An 18,112-nucleotide genomic window follows, 5' to 3' on the forward strand; every position below is an offset into this window, starting at 1 on the left:
TACCCAGTTATCAGTGTTGTCGTTGTTAACCATGTCATCCTGATGAACCCGGTGCCTTTATAATTTTACCAACTAAATTCCCATTTTTTAAAGCACAGAACCGTTGTACTCCGAAGACAGGCAACTGGGGGTCTTGGTCTGAGTATCAAAGTAGGTTTACTTTGTCTACTTTTCTAAAATACAACAGTGGTGTATATTCAGTCCTGGTCCTGGAGGGTCTGACTTCAGCACAGTTTGGTTATTTGCCTTTCTGAAACACACCTACTAAACTGGCAAATCAACAAGCAGAGGAAGCATCAGTATCATAATCTTTTGAAACATTATAAATACTAAGACCCAACCTGAAAAAATATGTAATTACTAAAATAAATCAGCTTTTTTGGGGATATATAAACGGTAGTATCTGCCTGAAAAATGAAAAGGAAATCTGACTTAAACAGATTTAAAATTGATTTTAATAGCATTTTCTAACTTGAGTGACCAAATTCTCACAATATGATTTGAAAAGAAATGTGTAAATAATTATTTTTTAATATTGTTAAAATAAGTATCTTAGAGGCAAGTTAAATGTGGTGCATGTCCTTGGTGTTTGCATGGGGAAAAAAAACTCATTTTAAAAGGGATTTAAGCTTTTTTGAACAATGATATATATCGGCAATTATACATTACACAAAAATGTACTATTGAGACATTTACTCATTCATTGTTTATTTTTTCAGAAATCAAGAGTATTAAAAAGAGTTTGTCCTACTTATGTTGAAGTAACTGTCACTACTGCAATACTAGATTTTAAAGCATTGCTGAAAGGATTAGATTCAGTGACAAGAGCCTTAGTGAGGGCAGGATGTTGGATGATCCCCACTCTACCTTATCCTCAACTTCAAGCTCATTCCAAAAGTATTGGATGGAGCACCATTATTCCAGAGAACACAGTTCCACAGTTCAATGCATAGGTGGGTGTGTACGAGAGAGAGAATTTGTACATCTGTGTCAGCAATAGGCGCAACTTAAAGTAGCTAAACACATTTATCAGAAGGGCTATCCACAAACATTTGGACATATAGTGTATGTAAGCATATATGATATTAATTGGCTAATGTGTTGTTGGTATTTATGGCAATTAAGAATTAAACGTTTAAAAATCCTTTAAAATAGTATATCTAAAATCTTCAAAATAAGCAAATATTGTTTATCTGCACAATGATGATGATGATGATGATATAAACTGAAATGCTGAAATGCTGCCAGGACCGGAATTGAATACCATTGACATTAAATAATTTTAAGGAACTAAGCATTAAGATTATCCGTCTTCATCACAGACAAGAAGGATTATTGTTCAATACGAATCTGTTTTAGGGATCAAAGACAGCTTTGTAGTAAAGATTAAGGCTCATTACACCATCCAGATAAAACTTTGATGAGGCAATAGCGTCGTATGGTTATCTAAGTTATGAAGTGTGGCTTCTGTAATGAGTAGGCGGTAGGTGTACAACCACATCACCTTGATGGACTTTTTATTTATTTCAGGGAGGAGCTGAGCATAAAGTGCCTGTGGTCATTTCGAAGATTTTCAAAGATCAAGTAGGTGAGGCACTGTTGATTTTTTTTTTTTTTTTTTCCTTTGATTACTGCACGGCTAAATTAGTTGAGGCTCAAGTGAGAAGTACACTTTACTCTCACAACTATCAACAGTGATTAACTCTTCTTAAGTTTGTAATTTAGAATGTCCACAGTCCGTGGCAAAATCCGGTGGATCTGTAAAGGCAGTCTATTTGAAACTGTGTAATTAGAGGCCATCACCCGTGCTGGTTTGCTTATCCCAAGTGTACGGAAGCTCCAGGATAGCACTAAGTTGTGGCTCTTACACTGCCTCTGAACCATGAAAAACGAAAGGCATCATATAAGCATGCAACAGGAATTCTGAATATCTAGTCCACTAATAGTTTCTCTTCCAGGAGAGAAAGGGAACAGCATCCATTACAAATGGTCTTCTGTGTGTGTGTGTGTGTGTGTGTGTGTGTGTGTGTGTGTGTGTGTGTGTGTGTGTGCGTGCGCGCGCGCATGACAACAGCTTTTTTTTTATTTTTCCATTTGAAGTGTTCTGCACAATGGCTACCACATTAGTTCTCTCATGCCAGAAATGATACTCGTCTGTGAGCTGATGGTTTTTCTAGTGGCTCCCTGCGCCAGATTTCTCTCATGGACAGACACAGTCAATAGATTAGGCATTTCTGCCTTTATTAATGGTAGGTTGGATGCAGGCTTGTATAGCGCATGAACTTCAGTCTTCTCTGCTTCTGTGAGAGCAGCTAGAAGAACCCTGCAGAGTGACTGAGTGAGTTACCGTGCAATCTCATCAATCAGAAGAAAGAAGATGAAGAAAGGTGTGAAACGATTGCCTATAGCATCAGACATTACATCTGCAGTATTTCAGCAAAAACTAATGACGGGAGCGCTCCCAAAGCAGGCGTGGAGCCATATGTTCTGTTGCATAAAACAAACATGCCAGTGCAGAGTGTGCGGATCACTACATGCTGCGCTTGGTGTGGGTTTTGGAAAGCTGTTTCATAATGGCTTGATTATAGTTTGGGAGGTTTTATAACATGCAGTAAAAGAATATGAGCCTCTCTCATCTTCAGCTTAGCTGTAATGCCTCTGAGACAGTTTGTCTCTTTTTAATTCAGGCTAACTTTTGGAGTTGCATTAAACTGTTCGGAAAGCTAATAAAGTCCCATTGTATTTGTCAGTCATGATAAAATTAACTAAATTCCAGATTTCTGTGAAATTTGGATTAAATTCAGTCTTGTCTAGCAGACTGCTTAGGGCTTTATGGTGGGATTCATCATCTGCCAGTGCGGATTGCCATTTCCATCACATTAGCACATATGAAATGAGTAATTATATTCTAATGTTTCTATTAACCTTTGACACTGTGTGTCTGGCCTACAGCGGATCAGACAGGAATGCTGTTTATCGGCGATGCTGTGTTACAGGTCAGTGCAGTGAGCATTAGCTCGCTCTTATTCTTCACACTGCCCAGGGCCATAGGTGCATGTCAGAGCAATGTGCTACCTGCATTCTAATGATGTCCCCCTCTGATTCATTTTCTCCTGGTTTGACTGCGGGTTTAACCTTTGATCTCATTATCTGAATCTGAAGAATAGTCGTAATGAGGCATTTAAAAAAAGTAATCATTTTTTGGGTCTTGTTACCACAAGTACCTCAAATGGAAACGAAGCCGTGTAATGAAATGTTATACCTTTCATCTTCTAATTTGGAGCGGTGTCCTATTTTCTCCTGGCCCAGACTTATTGAGCATTTCTCTACTGATGTAAAATGTAAGGGTCAGTGGCTGATAAAGAGGGTCAAGGAGACCAAAACTATCTTTACAAAACTAATTTAAAATGTGCGCTAGATTTGCATGAATATAATCTTTGGATTTACATTGATTTTAATGTTTTTGAATCATTTTACACAATTGTCCTCAAAACATTTGGGGACCTACAGTCATGCCTTTAGAAATTTAAAACTAAATGCAAAAATCTGAAATTAAAATGTTATTTGAAGTGAAATTGAAGCTTTATAATTTCAAATGGTGGAACTATCCAACTACAGGAAAAAAAACAACTATTTCTATTGTTATATGGTAACAAACACAAAATTAATTATAAGATCATGTTTTTCTCAAAAAGGATAATAGCTCTGCACATGTGTTACAAAAGCTTGTGTAGTGCAAGCGGTTCATATATGATTTACCCAGTTTGCATAACTATATCAGAAAACCAATAAATTGTGAGTAGTAAATGTTGTGTAGTGAGGACAGTGCAGAGATTTTGAATGTTGTGTAGAGGCCAGTAATGTTCTTGGCCTTAACCTTCCCAAACCTTAAACAAAAAACAACAACTCAGAAAAGCCCTACAGTGAGTTTCCTAGTTTTGAATGTTGAAGGCTTAACCGACTGCCCTATTAAATTGTTTAAGCCCAGTGAGAATCTGCAGCTGAGCAGAGTGCTTCTTAACGCTAAAGCCACTGGGGCAGGTCTGCTCTGCACAGTTATAAATAAATGACTATTTATTTTTGTGCCATTTTTATAGTTTTGATAAAGTCTCAAAAATTAATTTACTTTTATTTACCTATAATTTTTTTTACCTTTAATGAGTTTCCAGCCAGGCTTGATAGCAAATAGCAAACAGTTTAGTCTTTCAGATTAATGAAATAAGCTGAAAGACTACAGTTTATTAACAGTACTAATTGTGGACACTCTGTAGCAGTTGCACTGTTAAGCAGCGTTATGGTAATGCTCCCAATAAAGGAAACACATTAGCTAAACAAGGCCAGTGGGTTTACAAAGATACAGCAGATTTTCCTTAAAGGCTGATATCCAGTTTAAATAAAAAAGCCATAAGTTATTGCTGTAGGGACAAACAGAACTTCCCCAAAAAAGGAAAATTACTGGAGAAGCAAAAAATATTTTGAATGAATTTTGTTGTAGCAGAGACTATATATATATATATATATATATATATATATATATATATATATATATATATATATATATATATATATATACACTATATATATACTTTTTATCCTACCTGACTTTCCTGATTAAAATTGATCACCATTTTAATGGCCTTTAATTCAAGTTAAATTATACACCAATTGACTTTTCAGACAAAAAAAATTAATTAATTCTATTTCTTAAAAACAACAGCATATTTATTCTGTTTAAAGATTAGCAACATGCAATGTTAATGGACAGTTAATGGAGATTTTCCAATGATAGTTTTTTTGTTTGTTACAATGTTTGGACAATTATACAAGATAGACATTCTTTTTACTTGAACCATCAAGAAATCCCTCATAGGTGTGTTAGTGACCCATATGATGTAAACTATAACTGAAGAGGTACCCTATATGAACAACATTGTAGTGTGTGATTTCACACATGCTCCTATTAGAGATACAAGAAGTGAGGTACAAGATATACAATACAAGATATTGGATAATTAAATCACAGACAGCACTCAAACATCTCCCAAAAGTATTAGTTGGTGCTTCATTACTCCAACGGACGCATTTCTGTTGCCCCCAGAGCTCAATGCTGGGTTGAAGCTGCCGATGTTTGGCACAGGGCACTGTGACCTTGAACTAATGTGTGGCTGCTCCAGAGCATCCCATTATGTTGACCATGCTTTTCTGTGGAGATTATATAAACTGTGTGTCTGCAGTTAGGGACTGCACCAGCAATGGGTACACATTAGTAGGGCTGTCTGGATAGTTTTGCACATATAAATGGATAGAGACACACTTTTTGTAATTTTGTACACCACTACAATGGATGTGAGATAAAGAAATGAAGATGTAACTTAAAGTGTAGACTTTGCTGTAGACCTTGCTGTAATTAAAAATACAAAAATAAAACAGCCATTTTTACACAGTTCCTCTATTGTCACAGGCCCAAAAGTAATTATAATTAAAGTAGTATTTCTAATACCTTGATGCAGACCCTTTGTAGTCAATGAGTGCCTGAGGTCTGGCACTTTTTTTGCAGCTGCCTTCAGTTGCTGCTTGTTTGTGAGTCCTCAGTTTTGTCTTAAGTATGTGAAAAGAAATATGCTTAATTGGGTTAAGATCAGGTGACTGGCTTGGCCATTTAAGAACATTCCATTTCTTTGCCTTAAGAAGCTGTCTCTCCTTTTGTGGGATGTTTTGGTTTACTATCTATCTGTACTGTGAAGTGCCATCCTATCAGTTTGCAGCATTTGATGGAATCTGAGCAGAAAGTATAATGCTATACAATACACTGCTATTTTTATCAGCAGGTGCATTATCAGTAAACACCAGTGACTCAGTTCCACTGGCAGCCATGAATACCTATGCAATAATAGTTCCTCCACCATGTTTGACAGATGATATGGTATTGTTTTAGCTCATGTACTCTTCCTTTACTTCTCCTTGCTGAAGTTAATCTTTCATAGTCTTTCATCAAAGCTTTTATGTTGTTTAACAGTCAAACCAGTGGTTTTAATTACTTTTTTATATTTTTTTAAGTCCTCTCGTTTGTATACTTGTTTGTATACAATAATATGTGTGGCTCTTCGAGAGAGTGGGCTAGATGACTGGACTGAATATTGTGAAAGGGCTTTTCTTCACCAAAGAAAGAATCTACTTTAGTTGTCCATGATGACCCCCCAGGACTTTTGGTGTTGCTAAGCTTACCAGAGCATTTATTTATTTAAAGAATGTACCAAGCTGTTTATTTGACCAGTCCTACATTTTCTACTTTTCTTCTGATAGGTTAGTTTTTGTCTTTGTCTTCAGTTTGTCATGAAGTAATGAAGGACCAGGCCGCACTTGGCCACGAAACTGCTTATAAGTCAACTGTCAGTCGTTACTTTTGAGCCTGTGAAAACAGAGGGACTTTGTTAAGAATGACTGTAATTAATTCATTACTTTTGTTAAATTACCGCTGGAACTTTAATCACGTAGTACCCAAATACTTGGACATGATATGCAGAGTGTTGACTATGGTCAGTAAAGTGGCTGGCTGTATTATCCTCAAAAAAGGGTGACCTAGAATAAGATAAGGATCAACAAGCACATCCACAAGCATTATTATTATTTTTTTAATAGTATAATTTATAGTATAATAACTATAGTATATTTGTTTAAGTCATGTTACAATTTAATGTTATTGATTAGTGATTCCTGGCCTAATTGTGAATACAGTTTGCTTGTTTGCTCATTTTTATGTTTGCCTGTCACTGTATAAAAAGTCTTTCTGAAAGAAATTCTAATAAACTGTTCTTGTTTTGTGTAGGTTAATGGCATTAATGTGGAGAAGTGCACACATGAAGAAGTTGTGAGTATTTGCTCCTCAGTTCTCCATTACTCCTGCCTGTAGTGTTGAAATGACAGTGATGTAGCATTGATCAAAGGTGCAGCAGATGTCTTACCAAAGTGCATGTAGTCCTTTTATATCTAACAGACATTTCTCTTTTTTTACTTCCTGGACCTGAACCATAACAAATCGATAGGGAGTAGATTCATCACACGCAGACCCCAGCGAGCTGGCACCTTAGGAGGGCTGTGATACTAGTGATTCTTTCTCTCTCTCTCTCTCTCTCTCTCTCTCTCTCTCTCTCGATCTATCTGTCTCACAAACCCTTTTTCCCCTTTCTCTCTCTCTCTCTCTCTCTCTCTCTCTCTCTCTCTCTCTTTTTTGTTCTTTCTTTCTCTCGCTTTGTTCTTCTCTCTTTCTCTATTTCCTCTTTCTCTCCGTCTTACTCTCTATCTTTCTTTCTTGCTTTGTTTTCTCTCTCTCTCTCTCTCTCTCTCTCTCTCTCTCTCTCTCTCTCTCTCTCTCTCTCTCTCTCTCTTTTCCCTCTCACTCTCTCTCCCTCTCCCTCACTCCAAACAGCTGTGTTCCCACATCCAGGGAGTCAAAAGACATGATTAATGATCTTACTCTCAGAAACCACTACCTGACAAAGCCGAGCTGTCTTAACAGTAACAATTTCTTTGCAACTGGAGTGACCACTGATATTCGAGGGACAGTTAGGGAGTCATATGATCATTACAAATGACTGCATTGTCATGAACACACAATGTTAAAATAAACAGTGTAGACACTAAGCACAGCACTGAAGCAGTCCATAGAATTCATGTGGGAAGCAGTTATAAGATACCACAGGAAAAGAGTCACAGTCTTTTGTTTAGTAACGGTTTAGCTACCTGTTTTTTTGTGAAAAAAAAGCTGTGTGTGAAATGCCCCCAAATTTGCAATAAATCAAACAACACCAATTTTAAATAGCTCAACACAACTAATATAACAAGTACTTTCTCCACATTCAATACAAAATGCCACTTTAATGACGATGGCAGTCTTATAATTACTCAACCCCTTCATGACAAGCGTCTTTAGTGCTTAGTAAAGCATTCTTTTGCTGTTATGACCTGTTGAAAACATGATGCATAGCCAGACACCAGCTTCTGGCAGTGTTCCTGAGGAGACCTCCAGTGGCATCCAATTCACTAATATTCATGTTGAAGTTCAAATCCACCCAAGATGTTCTATGGGCAAGTCAGACCACTTTGACGACCACTCCAGAATCTTCCTGGACTTCTTCTGAAACCAAGACTTTGTGGATTTGGGGATATGCCTGCTGAATGGTCCAATGACCTCCAAGTCTCTGCTTCCTCACAGAAGTCATGACATTTTCTCTTAGATTTCCTGATACTTTACCTGATTGACTCCATATTGCCCTCAGAGGAAGCAAAGCAGCAAACCTAGAGCATCCCTGAGCCAACGTCATGCTTCACTGTAGGCAGGGTGTGCGGTTCAGCGAATGCTTCATTCTTGCTTCTCCAGACATACCACTGATCTATGGGCCCAAAAAAGTCCAGTTTTCTTTAATCTGTCATTCTTTAATCATCACAGATGTTGTGGGATTCTGTTCTGTGGAAATGTGTCTGACTATGCGTCACGTTTGCAGCAGGTCATTACAGCAAAAGCATGCTCTACTAAGTACTAAAGAAGGTCATGGAGGTGTTGTATAAGTCTGAGACAGCAGTCATCAATTAAAGTGGCATTTTGTGTTAAATTCAGAGAAATCACTTATTATATTAGTTGTGTTAAACTTTTCAAATAAGTGTAGTTGATTCCAAACAGCTTTAGTAGTTTTTCTTACTGTTTGTAATTTTTTGCTAATAAACCTAAATTGCAGTGGGGGTTATACTGTACATGAGATGTTACTAGGGGTGTAATGATTTGCATGGTAATGTGGGAATTTAGCAGATTTTGATTCGGTGACTGTAGTTTGGTTGTCTCCCCCGACTCCCTTCTCACCTCTCTCTTTTTTGACTCTGCACGTGGAGATAATGATTTGCATACATTCAGTTTTCTATACTTTCTTTATTCTTTATCTCTCACTGTTCTGTTTGCAGTGAAACACCTGAAAATGAGGGTCACAAGGTTAGGACTAATGCCGTGTTTAGTTATTGTATGTAGTAGATATATGAATATCTGCTGATTTATTTTTTCTTCTAAAGCTCAATGCTGGGGGCCTTTATACCCCTCTAGCCCATACCTGTCAATAGGCTCATGTTTGTCTGCTCCAAAGAGGTCTCTATAGGGACTAGCTGTTTGTGCATTTGCATGTCTGTGCCAGCAGTGGTTGCAACTTAAAGTAGCTGTATGCACATGATAATACAGTTAGTTTGAAACAGTAGTTGGTAGTGTTATTTAAAGTATTCTTAGTTTCTGCAGTTTTCTGGTTTAGACCTCATGTCTACACTGCTAACTGCCTGTATTCTCTGACCCCTCCCTGACATCACTGCGAGGACTGAAAAAACCCTACAGAGTACAGCACGATTACATTTTACTGTCTGTAGTTCATTTACGCTACTTTACTAGATTTTACAGACGAGAGGTTGGCAACGGGGGCAGAGTCCAGCACAGCTTGCTGAATTCCCTGCTCTAACAGACCTGCTAAACCTGGCAAATAACAGGTGAGTCAGGTGTGCTTTAGCAGGACAAGCAAAAGCTGTACAGGAATCTGGCCCTCCATGACGGGAATTGCCCACCCCTCGTCTAAACTCATCATGCAATGTCATTGACTTTTTCTGAAGTTGCAAAGGAAATAAGATAGGGAAGCTTAAATAGTTCCATGTTAGAGTCAGGATTTAGAGAACCATTTAGTGTGAGGACAGCTTCTTGACAGAACCCTACTCCTTTGAGAAATTCTAAGGGAAGGGTTTTATCAGGCACAAACCAAAACTGCTTTGCAGGGACAAATGTTAATCTGGATGTTCGTTTAATAATGCAGTTTTTGTCTAATAATGTTAAAAGCCAACCTTACTGTTTTAACCCCCTGTTGAACCAGAGTGGATCAATTTAAACATTTTCTTTCATTTTCTTTTTTTTTTAACATGACCTAAATGATGCCTGCTTTGTGCTTAAGCTTGCCAGTACAGGCAGCGGGCTCCACAGGGGTGTTTCTGGGAAAACACCCAATTTAATATGGTGTCAGCCCTCTCCGGAAATGCTTTACGAATACTTCAAGTTGATCAGAGCAGAGAAATTGGCCTTCAGAAAGTTGAGTAATTCCTCTGTTTATGGTTATGATTATGTGATCAAAGGCATGTAGCAGATATAATCATGTACTGAACCAGTTCTGTTAAAGGGACAAAATGTATCAGGGCTATTTGAAAAGCATTAAACAGCTGATTAGAAAATGGAGAAGCATAAATTAACTGAACGCTGGCTTTTCACATGTTGGAGCTGTGGTTTTAAATCCTGGTGCGTGGTGGATGATGCAATTTGAAGCTAGCAGACACTGAGAGGGTAATTACTTGTCTGAGCAGCAGTTAGCCAGCCTCTTGCAATCACATCAAGACCCGGCTGAGGTTACAGAACTCTTTGTAATTATCCGTAGAAGTTATCTTGAACTCTGCTGCATGCTTGCATTTGGATTACATTATAATTCGAATGCTAGTCAATTAAGTGTGAATTAGTCGTTTTATTTGTTTGCAAGCTGTTCCTTTAACAATATCCTCGATCTATCTTCTTATTAGGTCAACTGTCCCGTCCTGTTATGTTAGGAAGACCTCAGCCTCTATATTCCTCCCTCTCACTGCTTTTCTCTCTTCCTCCTTTCTTGTTCAGGTTCATCTCCTACGAACTGCTGGAGATGAAGTTACCATCACTGTGAGGTACCTCAGGGAGGCACCAGCCTTTTTAAAGCTCCCATTAGGTGAGCTCTCAAAGCACCGCTCGCAGCGCATCTTCACAGGCAGAGCTCTACAGGGGGCTACAACAAAGTTTTAAAGCACCATAAAGCTAAGACCCTTTCATGAAATGTAATGCAGGTGCTGTATTGTGGCATTTTATGTTTTTTTTCTGTTTCCCTAGTGACCTAAAAGCCTTTTAAAGTGTGTATAAATATACCTTTTTATGTATTATGGAAAGAAGCTCTGTGACAGAAATACGGTCCTGCATTTATTTATGCCTGCTCGTCCAGTTGCTTTCAGTGTTTGTGTTTTAGTAAACACAACCCGGCACAGTAGTAAAGCAAGGCATTGTTGCAAGAGTTGTAGTGCAATATTTAACAAGCTGTGATGTTTTTAGGCTCTCCAGGACCATCCAGTGATCAAAGTAGCAGAGCGTCCTCCCCACTTTTTGACAGTGGTTTACATTTAAATGGGAATTCAAGCAACACAGTAAGTGCATCTCTCTTTTTAAACGGCAACCCACAGGTTGTAGTATTGTGCCAGCTGAAACGTATTTTTCCTATGTAGTGTTTCTTATTCACAACAGCTGAAAGCCACAGCTGAATGACAGAATCAGGTTGTAAATATATCATTGCCAGGTGAAGTCTTAATGTGCACGTTGTCTCAGGGTTGGTAGTCGGTAAGAAGTACCGCCTGTGCCGTTTGTAGCTTGTTCTATTTTTAACGGTGGGACCTTTGATATGGCTTCTGTGCATAGTAGAGCAAGTCGTGGGCTGTGATTGGCCAGCGTTCTGAGCATGAATTTCAAACATCTGTCCCAATGTTGAGAGGTGTGAATGGGATTTCATTGGCTTGCTGAGGTGAGAAAAGAAGTGGTGCACCTACAGTACTGCAGAACAGTGTAATCTAGAGGCTGCTGATTCTTTTTTTAAAACAAAAGAAGTGCTGATGAAAAGGTCCGGGGCTTTTTCCTCACTGACGTGGTATGACGCAATTCTAACAGGGACTTTAAGGGAAGGCTAACATAGCAGACATAAATCTGCGTTGGCACCGTGGCCATGGAAACCAAAGCCACTAGACAACAACTCTTAACACAGCAGCAGATTGGAGTGTTTTCTTAACCAATGGCATGCTCTCAAAGAAATTGAGAAAAATGACTTTAATGACTTAACCTGCATCGTTCTAAACTGTGTGCTGAACTCAATGAATAAGCATAAAATGCTAATAGAAATGAGCTCTCTTAAAATTGATGTTTTAGCACCAACAACAAACCGATGTCTGCTGTAGCAGAACTGCAGGCTACAGTGCAGTCACTTCGCGCAGGCGCAGAACAGCTAAAATAAGATTCTGCATGCCGGAGCAGTACTGTCACTGTCACTGCCTAAAGTCCCTACAGTTACCACACACCGTTATATTAATAAACCTCTGAGGAGCATTTTGTATTCTCCATTAGCATACAAACTATGTGGGAGTCATACTGGTCTCTATGGGACCTATATGAAATGAAAAGCTTTTTGGGAAATCACCCAGTGGTTTCTCTGTGGTTCACTAAGTATTCTCTGCATGAACCAGCAAAATTTGTCAAGTTTGGTGGTTAACTGGCTTTTTCACAATTTGAGTAGCTGTTGTGATGTATAACAGTGTGTAGTTATAGTAGTGTGTATAGTAGTGGGAATCTTACTTTAATGTGACTTCAAATTAATGCATTTAACTACTTTACGTGGTATTCGTTGCTGACACAGATGTGCAAATGCACACACAGCTTGTATTCCCTTTAGAGATTGACAATTGAGTATTAGAGTATGTTACAATGTTACTTTTGAGTCTGAGTGTCCCAATACTTTTGTCCATATTATGTTACTACTATTTATTACTATTTTAACTACTACAACAACAAATGTCTGATTTTGCATATCTTTTGCATCACTCCATTTTCTCATTTGCAAAAAACACCCCAAACTATCCAAGCACAAAGCCAGACAGATGTTACTGCTGAGTAAATGTAACTAGGCACTACCCACCTCTGAATGTTTGAATGTTTTTTTCCAGTCAGATATGTTTGGTAAAACCACCTAGAAACTGCTGTGGTGGAGCACAATTGTCTCTCTTGTATACAGACCTCAAGAGCTTCACAGTCTTTTAACTTGACCCAGAAAAGCTCAGATTGTCTAGTCCACAAATTATACCCTCCACAGATTACATGCCCCTGCACCAAACAGCAGTAGTGGAAAGAGGACTGGAAAAACTGCACTCAAGTAGACGTACTGTTACTTTAGGGGGCTTTTACTTGAGAAGAAAAACATAGTGCAAGAACTGCCTAAACAAAAGTAACAAGTACACAGTTCTACAAATCTAAATAAATTCTTAATACATTTAAAAATAGCAAATACAACGTCCTGGTTCAGAATGTCAGATGTGGTCTTTTGTGGGAATAGAGACTGCAGTAATACTGTTCCCCATTCATCTTCTTTATATGAATTTATCAGTGAAGTCCATTTGCTTCATTATGTTCAGCAAATATCAGCAATTGGTACAGGCCTCTAATACAGCCATTTTCAGCTCTTGCTTGTTTCAGGATTTTGTTTTCTCTGGATTAAACTGGATTGAAAGTGGGTGACTGATTTGGTTAAGAACATTTTTTTGCTTTGAAAAACGTGTTGCTTTAGCAGCATGTTTGGGATCATTATCATGCTGTAGGAGGACTCACCGTCCAATGAGTTTGGAGGCATTTACTGGAACTTGAGCAGATAAGATCTTTCTGTACACCTCAGAATTCACTGCTCCCTTCAGCAGTTACATAATTGAATAAATGAAATATATGTGCATCAGTACCTGTGGCAGCCATACATGCCATCATCTGTCCATAAGATCTTTTTTCAAAAATTCTGCAGGCTATTTAAAGAATCTTAATGTGGCAATGCTGGGAGTTTTCTGTGGCTAACTAATGGTTTGCATCTTTTATTGTATCCTTTAAGAGCTGCCAATCAATCAAAAATAATTAATTGCACAGTTTGCTTTAATTGCAATTAGTTGCATTTTACCTTCTTTGTTAGACTGAAGCATTTAATAATGGATATTTAAATGTAAAATAATAGAATCAGTATACGATCAACACAATGTAATTCTATTTATATTCAAATAGGTTTATTTAATTGTATCTCTTTAACTTTGAACATTTTGAAGATAGTCTCTTGTTTTTTCATAAAAAGTCAACATCAGTGCAAAATGTAAAAAAGAATAAGGACATCTTCAGAATCTTTTTCACTATACTGTAACAATTCAGCTTAGTCCTTCTTTATACTCAGTCAGTTACTGAGACAGACCAGCTTATTTACATTATCAGTGGACAAAGCAGTTCTCTTCTTTTGAATGATTTGAACTGAGAGTGAAAACAACCTCTCACAAGGCACCGTTGTTCAAGGGGTTGAGAGGTATTTGCTTGCATTGGGTGCCAGCCTTGCATGACCACCACTGTAGTGGACATCCATCCATCCTTCTCTGTTGTCTCTGCAGAGGTTTGTTGAGCCATCATCATGCTGTGTAATAAAGCCCACACTTCACTCCTTTCACCTGGGATCAAGTGCAGTAGCGATCTTTAGCCATGTAAGGTTTGTGGTGTCCTTCCGTTTAGCTAGATCTGTGGTAAAGATGGATTTGATTCTCACTACCTAGACTGGATCATCGTCTGGGGGCTTCATAACCCTAAACAAGTGGCATTACTCTGGCAACACCACTAAACAGGAGACATACCACTCTCCACCGAGCAGTTCAGTCACATATCTGCACACTACTTTCTGCTCTTTATCCTGCACATAGGGGATTCATGAGGGGAATTAGAGAGAGAACATGCACATGGTGAGACGTCAAACACAGACATGCATAAGTAGACAAACAGCAATAACAGACACACACACAAAACACATGTAGAGAGAACACACACAGCAGAGAGAGAGAGAGAGAAAGAAATATAAACTGCAAGGTTAGTTCCTCTAGCCTTTGTAGTTTGGAAGCTCCTGTCCACTTAACACTGTGATGTTACAGTTCTGCAGAGTCAGTGTAGTGGTCAGTGCATATGTGTTTTGCTTCGCCATCTCTAATGTCGAATTCCATCTTGTTGCAACGTCCTGAAGGAGTGAATCTTGCTTCTGCCCAAGTGTGACTTGCTGTTCTTTTAAATCATGTGCATTTGATGGACTACACTTAAAGTGCCCGACAATCTTGCGACATTTTGCCAAAATACCATTGAATCCACTGTCGCCAAGTGAAAGCGTGACCATTCTTTGCAGACTGTGGCCATGCAGGGCAAATATTCAAAAGGGATGAACTTCGCGGCTGCAACCATGTTATGAGCACTGTCTGTGCCAAGTGTAGTTAACTTTCCCATATTGATATTCCAATCTTTTGTGACATCCAGAAAATTATCAACACAAGCCTCTGCATAGTTTCACGTTCCTGTTCCGCTCACAGTTGGTGCAAATTACTGCAGATTCCATTCTGCATCAGTGAAGAGCACAGGGACGCCCAGGTAGTTGTCATTGCTCACAGAAGTCCAGTGGTCCTCTGTGAGAGCGACGTCTCTCACCTGTTTTAAGCATGTTCATCCTTTGTGGCCTCTCGCTTACATACAAGTGTACATTCTTGAAACCATGGTTCCTCTAGAGGGTAGGCTACAAGAGGTGTCTCCTGGTGCAGTCCATCAGCTTCTGCTATGTTAACTGGGCGGCAGACTTTAGCTATCCAATTAGTCAAAGCAGTAGTTACCTTCTCGCTTACAGGTTTTGTTATTCATCCGCGAGTACCACACTCCTGTAATGTACGCTGACGAGGCCCAGAAGAGATGATTTTTATACACACATGTATGTATGTATGTGTATGTATGTATATATATATTAGGGCTGTATGAATAACTGCCAAGTACAGAACATTTTAGTAGGGCTTTAAGATTCAAATCGGGTGCTTGTGATCAAATCAAAAGTTTGGTGCCATTGCCAATTAGGTCTCGTCTTAGGCATCTTTTCAAGCAAGATGCTCTCCTCTGCACTGTTTATGCACACCAGGGCTGGATAATTAAACTTGATTTGACTTTCATGTCGTGCTATGCCAGTGAGAGCCTGAGATGACAAGGAATAAAATATTGTCAGTGTGTCAAGATGGATTACGGTGACACAATGTCTGCTCACTGCTGAGGACCTTGCCAAATGGCAGCACAGCTAACATTGTTGTCCTTCATATTAGCCTCGCTGCCATACCTACAGATATTTCTGAGGCAATGAGAGGTGCGACACTAATTACTGGAAGGCATGTAAATGAATCAATGTTCACCTGCGGGTGCTATGAAAGCAAAACACTGTCAATCAACTCAATGTCGGCGGAGCCTAGAGGGGATGACAAGCTCTGCGAATTCTAATCGCCCACAGGAAAGGAAATGCCAAAAATAAAGACATGGAAAAAAAGAGAACACAAGGAGGCCCACTTTTTGTTGACTCAGCAATTACGCCAGCTTGTGTTTTCGCACAATCCGGTGGCTTCCAACAGGGAGAGAAGACAAAAGAGAAAAGTGTCTGAAGAAATGCAGTCAACTGTTTGCCCTCCATGTCTGGTAATTGCTAATTGGATGTAGTGACTGCTACTCAGTGTTTAATAATAAAGGAGCCTAGATTGTTGATGGTTTGTTTGCTCATTTGTTTTCCATGAAAAAGAAACAGTCCCTTCACTCCTCTTAGTCTTTCACTGAGCAGTGCATATTTCATCCAGAGGACTTCATTAAAACAAACCTCGTTCTTCCAGAGGGCACTGATGTCTCGAAAGGAGAGCAAGATGATGATGATTGAGCTGATTAACACACACTCACAACAGTGTCAGCAGTGCCCATATCTCATGGAGTATTTGTTGTCCTTAGCAATTACAGAGCATCTCATTCAGCTTGCCTGTTCATTCACGTGGCTAAAGCTGTCACTAATACTCCACTGAACTTGATTACTCGATTAAGAAAAAAAAAAACATCTGCAGGATGATCATGCATTTACTGAGTGTTTTAGGTTGCTTTTTAACATAGAAATCATAAATATGTGACCTCTAACCAGCCTATTTACAACCCTGTTTTTCTGATTTCGAATTAAACACGTTGATTTTTGTGGAAAAAAATCAAAGCAGTGTCCTCTCAGCGTGATGTGCTGTTAGGAAGCTGAAGAGATTGTAGCCGGTTTCGCTTTTAGCCTTGACCCTACTCACTTCCCCAGGTTTGGCTTTCTAGAGTCTTACTGGGAAAGTGACTTACTGGAAAGTGGACGTTGGAGAGAAGACATGGTAAAAGCTGCTCTGCTAACATTAGTCTTTATTCTAGCATGGAGCTAGGATCCCCTTCAGTGGACACTGGCACAGGAAAAGCTGTGTTTGAGGTTCACTGTATGTCAGTTCCATGTACCAAACTCTCTTTATTCAACTAAAATCTTCTTCTGGTCTCAATTACCCCCCCACACACATCATATTATACATAAATCACACAAATAATAATAATAATAATAATAATAATAATTATTATTATTATTATTATTACTTCCTGCTTAGTTGCACAGCATAATGTTGCACTTTTACCTTTGCACTTCATATTTAGCTTGCACTTCACAACTCATCTCTACACTGCACATTTCAGTTAATTTTTCATTTCTATGTTATGTAAATTAAGTGTATATACTGCTATTCCTTTCTTATATCTTTTAGTTATGTATTATCTCTATGTGTATGTGTCTAAAGTACATCATCTTTTTAGGTTTGCTATACCATTACATTCAATATATACTGTCTTTGTTTCATGTGATTAGGCAGTTGTCAAAACATTTCTCTGCTAGTTGTACCATGTAGGACAATGCATGTGACAAACTTGTGATCTGTCTTTCGAAGGCTACTTTGATTAGCTTCTTTTAATATGAAGTATTTCAGTGTCTTTGAAAAGCTGTTCATTTTGATACTGTACAGTTAAGTCCATTGTTATTGTTTTTAAATGTTCAAAATAGTCGCTTATTTTTATTTTACTACACAGGACAGCGACAGTCCTACATGTGATGCTACTCATATGGAGAAAACCTCTAGAGCGTTGGTGGAACAGACACGGTGGCCACTGCATGTTGACCTTGGCACAGCACGCTCTGTTTGGTAGCAAGCCGCCTAATAGGCTGTGTCAGCAACCTGACCTGTCTGAGAGGAAGCAAGCCACACACAACCCCATGAACTGCTGTCTTGTTATTGGTTGGTACGATACATGATTAGGTCAACCCCGCCCTTCCAAGCACAGCCATAGCACACATCGGAACAATGCTGCATTGTACTGCTGAAATGAAATATCACTGTATTTTCCAGACATATCACAGTATTACAT

General features: G+C 38.7%; 1 protein-coding gene across 4 annotated transcripts in view; it reads left to right on the top strand.

Moving 5' to 3' along the window:
* sntg2 (syntrophin, gamma 2) overlaps positions 1-18,112 on the top strand; it is a 49,695-nt gene that overhangs the window by 13,393 nt on the left and 18,190 nt on the right. For all 4 annotated transcript variants that reach the window (XM_072689248.1, XM_072689253.1, XM_072689249.1 and 1 more), the window contains 6 exons: positions 94-150; positions 1,531-1,588; positions 2,953-2,996; positions 6,827-6,868; positions 10,673-10,760; positions 11,135-11,226. In XM_072689248.1, the coding sequence (XP_072545349.1) occupies positions 94-150; positions 1,531-1,588; positions 2,953-2,996; positions 6,827-6,868; positions 10,673-10,760; positions 11,135-11,226 (381 nt within the window). The remainder of the gene's footprint in view (positions 1-93; positions 151-1,530; positions 1,589-2,952; positions 2,997-6,826; positions 6,869-10,672; positions 10,761-11,134; positions 11,227-18,112) is intronic.

This window comes from Salminus brasiliensis, chromosome 10 (genome assembly GCF_030463535.1).
Source record: "Salminus brasiliensis chromosome 10, fSalBra1.hap2, whole genome shotgun sequence".
Lineage (NCBI taxonomy): Eukaryota > Metazoa > Chordata > Actinopteri > Characiformes > Bryconidae > Salminus > Salminus brasiliensis.